Here is a 6,513-nt window from a genome sequence, read left to right as displayed (position 1 = left end):
TTGTAACAATTTCATTCTGTTTCGTATTTTAATGAAACTACATTTGTTGGCATTTTATTAACAATTGTGAATATATTTGTAACTGTTTGTCTTCATTTAAAGGCTCCAAAATCTCAAATCTTTTAATTTACATACAATAGTCAATAAAATACCATTCTATACTAAGAACAGTTAATCCTAATTCAAACTAAGAACAATTAAATGATGATAGAGTTAGATAAAAAATAAAAACATAGCCATCTCAAAGAACTACGTTTTGGTGGAACAAGCCGGCGCACCATTTCTCTCTGAACAACTCTATGCTCGCAGAATGGTGTCTAGTGGTAGTGGCCAAATAAGATGCTCTTGATAGTGTACATGTCTCATTCTCCATTGCAAACAATATATATATATAGAAACAATTACTAGGTATTAGACTATTGTGTCCCACATGAAATAAGTGTAAGAATATTGAACCATTAATAAGAACATGTATAACTCCACTAATAACCAATTGGTTTTAAGATGGAGCCTCATGATTCTTGTCATGGTATCAAGAGCCAATTCCCTAGCGGGCATTCGATCCACACCGATCCAAAAGAGTGAGTCAAGCTGCAAGAGATCCGCATAGTACAAAAAGACACTTGAGATCAATCTTGAGGGGATATTAGACTATTGTGTCCTACATGTAAGAATATTGAACCATTAATAAGAACATGTGTAACTCCACGAATAACCAATTTGTTTTTAGATAGAGCCTCGTTATTCTTGTCACTAGGCAAGTATTAAACTATAAAATTTTCATATTACATAAGTGTACCCTTAGCCTGGTGAGGTTTAGTGAGGTTTAGTAAGGCTTAGTGAGGTGGATTCTACCAATATTCCGGTGAGGTCTAATGAGGTATGGTGAGGCTTGGTGAGGTAATATATAGAATTCTAACGAGGCGTGGTGATGCGACATTCATCTTCTACAACATATATTCACCAATAATTTTTTTCTACAAAACTATATCCCCATATAAATATATCTAATAACTTAGCATGAAAAATCCACACAAAATAAAAATCAAATTTTATCAAAATATGACATAGATTAACATAACAAACAACCAATATCATTATATTTACAATTAATTTAAGAAAAAAAAAAACTGACCTTGAGTGGTCTTGGGGAGTTTCTGTGGTGATGGGGATCAGGGTTGGGGTAGATAATGACGTCGTGGGGTTGGGGTTGGGGTTGGGGTTGAGGTCGGGGTGTCCGGGGGATTGCGAGCGGGGTGGGTCAGTGTTGTGGGGTTGCAGGCGGGGCTGGGCTTGGATCTGGGGGAGTTCCGTTGGGGTGTTGGTTGCAGGGAGGGCCGGCAGTGGAGGAGGTGGGTGTGGGTGTGGGTGTGGGTGTTGGGTTTTTAGAGGGAGATGGAGAGAGAATTGTGAGAGTGAAGGAGAGAGGGAGACAAAATGATAGGGTTAATTTGGGAAAATTAGGAAAGAATTACATAAATTAGTAATGGGGAAAACGTTGAGTAGTTTTTGGTTATGGGGTACCAGTTTATGCATATAAGATCATATTTCCCTTACAAAACTTAGGGAATTTCTATGGTAGGTTAGTTAGTTACCTTACCGGTGAAGCACACCCCTTAAATAGGCATGTGGGGTATTAATTTTTATCCAATTTTAATGATAACAAATCTTGACAAAAACATAATTCAAATAGTTTGTTGCACGCGTATTTTTTTTTTTTTTTATATACGTGTAAAAGCAACTGTATAAACTCTGTTTTCAGCATTATAAATTATTCAGAATTTCTTAAAAACTTGAGGTTTGTTATTACAATGAATATCATCATAAATTATTATTTTTTGGATAAATACTCCTACCTATAGACCCATTTAAGGGGTGTGTTCTACCGGTAGAGTAAAAAGTACTACCCGTAGTCATTTCCTAAAAATTATTTTGATGAAGATTTATCATACGTGCTTGTTTTTAATTGATGATACAACCATTCTTATTTATTTAATCATTTAAAATATATATAAATTTTCTATCATACAAACTAAATACAATAATTTTGAAGTAAAGGATTTGTCAAAAATCACAAACACAAGTTTAGTTTCATTGCATTAAAATTTTGGCAAACAAATTCAGAATCTAAGATTTGATTAAATCTACATTAGTACAATGCAAGTTACAAATCTAACCCTTGTATCTTGTGTTTAGTCAAACAGAGATACATGACTTTTTCTGATGTATTTAGAGTAAGAAACAATTTTTAATCTTTGACGGAGCAAAATAATAAAATATCGCTGAATATATGGAGTAAAAACAATTAAATGAATTGAATATATGGAGCAAAATAACATCACATGTTTTTAAAAAAATAAAATAAAAAATGACAATAAATATTTTTAAATTCGGAGACTTACATTAGACAACGAAATGAATTGGGATATAAATGCCGACAGACTTTGTTCAAAAACATTTATTTTTATTCTTAGCCAAATCATTACTTTAACTATAGAAGATCAAATGCTGGGCTACTTCAATAACGACAAAAATTACCATCGAAAGAAAAAAAAATATTGAGGAATTTAAATAAATTTAAGATATCAATTAAACCTTTCAAAAAAAAAATTGTAACAATTACCATATATCACAAAACAGGAATTTTATTCCAAATTCTAAAATGATACCAAAGCCACATTTATGCAACTTGTTTTTTGCTGTCTTAATTATTTGTTTATATAAAGAGAAAAAAAACCCATCATTATGATGACGAGGATACTTTCAACTTATCAAGGTTTGAAGGGAATAAATCAATTTTTAAACATAGATTTTGGTCTTTGTTTCTACAATAATTATGGACCAGCACGTGGCCTTGATCATCAACCCAACTTCCACGTTATCTCATTATGTATAAATAAATAAACAGCCAAACAAACCTCAATTATTATTCTCTTTTTGTTTAATGGGTAAGTAATTACTGCTCCGTTGACATCTATTCATGTATTTAAGCTCACTAATATGCATCCAATTCAAACATATAACAATCTTTTTATAAAAACCACCTCTATAAACTAGATTCTTATTTGTGCCGTTTACTCTAAGAGAGTACTTGTAGTTGTAAACATTATAAATGATAATAACCAGTTGCCCATAATTGGTCCAACAAAGAGAGTTTTGCTTTACAACAACATTCTGAGTAAATTCCTATCCTAGAAATAATAATGATTGCTGATATAGCCATACCTATAAAGAACTGATATAAGGGACTGATCTTAGCAAAATCAGTCATCACAACAACTTATACATACCTGCAGAGTACATACATACTTAACTATATGTACAGAAGCTATCTGAAATGAGTTATCCTGTTGATAGCGCCACACAAAGTTTTTTGGGTTAATAATTGATTCTACACCCTTCGATTGTAGTCCAAGAAGCTAAGTTGAGGCTGCCCATTATTGTGATTCTGGTTATTGTTGGATGACTGAGGCATGTGAAGCTGTTGTTGCTGAGTCTGGTGGCTACCAAAGTTATGCATGCCAGGCTGGTGGGAGGCGAATTGGGGAGCGAGTCCTCGGTTGAACATATTGCCATTGATAGAGGGAACTTGCCCGGTTGCTATCTTGAGGCGCTGAACTTCTTCCCTCAATTTTTCATTCAGAGCTGTGGATGAGAAAAAGAAAATAGCAACATGGATTCATTCCTTGAAAGAGTAAAAAGCAGAGAAGAGAATTTGGTTAACTTGAAATTGTCACTAGAACAAACAAAAAACAAAATATCCATTTTCCATTTTCACAAGGCTCCCAAATGTTTCCCCTGGTGTAATAGAACCATACCCTCTCTGAGTTGTGCTTGTTGCTCCATAGCCTGTAACCGCATTTTGAGCTCCTTATTCTCAGCAGTTAACCCAGTAGTATCCCTCTGCATCACATGAAAATACCAAGTATGAATAATGTGTGGTCTATGACCTTTGTATCTTTGGTTCACTTTAAATTTGGTTTTTTGTTTACTATTCTAATAGTCATTAAGGTGGTGAGCAGACACACCCCAGTACAAAAGTTAGTATAAACAAGCAGTGATCACTGGTTCATACTGTCCTAGAAAAATAATCAATATCTTAAACAAAGAATACAGTAATCTCTAATTTAGTTAGCAAAACAACCAATGAACCGATAACTTTTAAAGGCTCACTAATACGAAGGTTCTAATTAAAATAAAAATACATATCAAATAACCGAAAACTCTGGTATATGGTGACCAATAAAACGGCACAAATCATACAAAAAAACAATCGGTGTGCACACCTAAGCTGTTAGGTACAATCATATAATTGGCTAAATCAAAAAAGAAAACTGGTAATTGTCTTGATAAAACATGTCCACATGGTACGGTAATTGGTGCTCTCTAAATCAGCCAACAGGATCGATTGCTGTAAACACATGTTGTGTCTACCAAGTGAACAAGTATCCCAAGCATCAATTAGTATAAAGAATACATATCCACAAATTAAACAGTAATTTATATAAAGAATATATATTACCAAAAAAAATATATTACGAATGCAGAAAGAATAGACTTGGCACCAAACATTCATAATTGATTCCACCTCATAATTCTCCATAACTAAGAAAAAGTCAAGGTCATAATCTTACCTGGAGCAATGTAACCTGCGCAGAAAGGGTGGTGGCTTCAGTCTGAAGGGTCTGGACCTTCCTCTCCAGCTCATTGGTATAGCGAATCTTCCTCTCTTTAGACCGCGCGGCAGATTGTCTATTAGCAAGAATCCTGAAAATTGAAACAACATAAACCCATTACATCAACTTCAAACTTTTGGCATTGGATTCGGAAAACATTAGAAACTTCAACATAACTACAAACATGTTCCTTGATCATATATTTCAAATTAATAACCATATATAATCAAACACAAGATGAAAAGAGAAAAAAAAAATCGTATATTTCAGCTCAATTGTACTAGCTCGTTATTTTATAGACAAGAATGCTTTAAACTGTACAAGAAAAACCCCACAAAGAAAATAAGGGAGAAATAAAAAAAAGAGCACATATAAATGTTTAAAAAGTACACACACAAAGATAGACGATGACCCAGCTGAGAAAAAAAGATAAAAAAACGAACCTTTTGGCTCTTTTGGGGTCAATCAGAGCAAGCTCAGCGAGTCTATCAGGAGCCATAGCCTTCTTAATACCATCAACACCAAGAGCAGCCGAGTCGGACTCAAACGACGCCGAACCGAACCCATCCATGGAGTTACTGTGGCCATGACGGCCAGCCCTCTTCTCCCCAACCGCCTCTTTCGACGGGTCTCCACCGAAGCCAAAACCCTCGAAGAAGTCAGAGTCCACAGACAGGCTCCGAATATGGGATGGGGTACCGGAGGGCCTGGGCCTAGATCTGGGCGCGCCGATTGGACCGCAGGACTCGTCGGAGGAATCGAAAGTCACGGGGGCGGCAGCGGCAGCGGCGGCGGCACGTGCGGCGGGGGTGGGGGAGGGCGAAGGGGAAGGGGAGGGAGAGGGAGAAGGGAAGGCGCTGAGGTCGAGGTCAGATGGGTCAAAGAGGAGTAGGTCGTCGAGGTTTGGGAAGCGGAAGGAGGTGTCAGAGTGAGCTCGCCTGTGATGTGACCCACGCTTCGGGGTGTCTGGCATCTGGTCAATCACCATGTCCGTCGCCGATGGGGGCTTTGCCGGCGGAAGCTTCGCCTCCATTCTGAAATTACTTATCTTCTCCGGCGGTGGCGGTGGTTCTGCTATGATACTAGCGAGAGAGAGTGAAAAAGTTGGGAAAGAGTTTAAAAGAGAGAGAGAGAGAGAGAGAGAAAAGGTAAGGAGAGACGAGTAAGGGTATATCAGAAATAAATAAAAAGTCAGTTTGGGTGTGAAAGTGCAAATATATTATGCCAGATGACGGTGACAGTGATTCAAAGACTTTTTAGAATTTTAAAACTAAAATTACACCCACACTCCTTGACTATGAATAATTACACCCAAATTTTACTTCATTTCATCCCAACAATGAATAATTAATTATTAAGGTTGATAGTTACATTATCCCTTACTTTTTCATAAGTTCAATTGTTTTTTTATTATTTGATTTTCTTAATTATTAGATTTGTAATTTTAATTTATTGTGAAATTTGGTCGAGAAGTTGTTGTTCTGCCACTGACGACTCTTGAAGTTCTGATACCATATTAGAAAAGAAAAAACTAACTGGAGAAAGACAAATATTAATATTAAAAATGGAAGAAAGAATTTATTAAGTTCGTTAAACCCGCTTTTATAGAAAATGAAGAATAATAAAATAATTATAACTAACTTAAAAATGCTTATTAATTATAATTTAGTTTTTAAGTGATGAACTATTATAATCATTCCATATAAATAAACAAATCTATTTTTACTTGAAATGATAAAGTTCTTATTAATATTATCATAGTAGAATATGTTTATTATAGTAGTATAGATATTCATGCTATGAATGGTTTGCTCTTTTTGATATTAAAAAAAGTGAA

General features: G+C 35.3%; 1 protein-coding gene across 1 annotated transcript; it reads right to left on the bottom strand.

Moving 5' to 3' along the window:
* Positions 1-3,091: 3,091 nt before the first annotated feature.
* On the bottom strand, positions 3,092-5,846 carry LOC133804895 (transcription factor VIP1-like). The gene is made up of 4 exons (XM_062243008.1): positions 5,120-5,846; positions 4,635-4,767; positions 3,819-3,903; positions 3,092-3,645 (listed from the first exon to the last, which is right to left on the bottom strand). The coding sequence occupies exons 1-4, from the start codon at positions 5,707-5,709 to the stop codon at positions 3,392-3,394; spliced, it is 1,062 nt and encodes a 353-aa protein (XP_062098992.1). The 5' UTR covers positions 5,710-5,846; the 3' UTR covers positions 3,092-3,391.
* Between the last annotated feature and the right edge of the window lie 667 nt (positions 5,847-6,513).

This window comes from Humulus lupulus, chromosome X, assembly GCF_963169125.1.
Source record: "Humulus lupulus chromosome X, drHumLupu1.1, whole genome shotgun sequence".
Classification (NCBI taxonomy): domain Eukaryota; kingdom Viridiplantae; phylum Streptophyta; class Magnoliopsida; order Rosales; family Cannabaceae; genus Humulus; species Humulus lupulus.
Note: the sequence above shows the minus strand (reverse complement) of the source record. Positions and strands in the feature narration are given on the sequence as shown.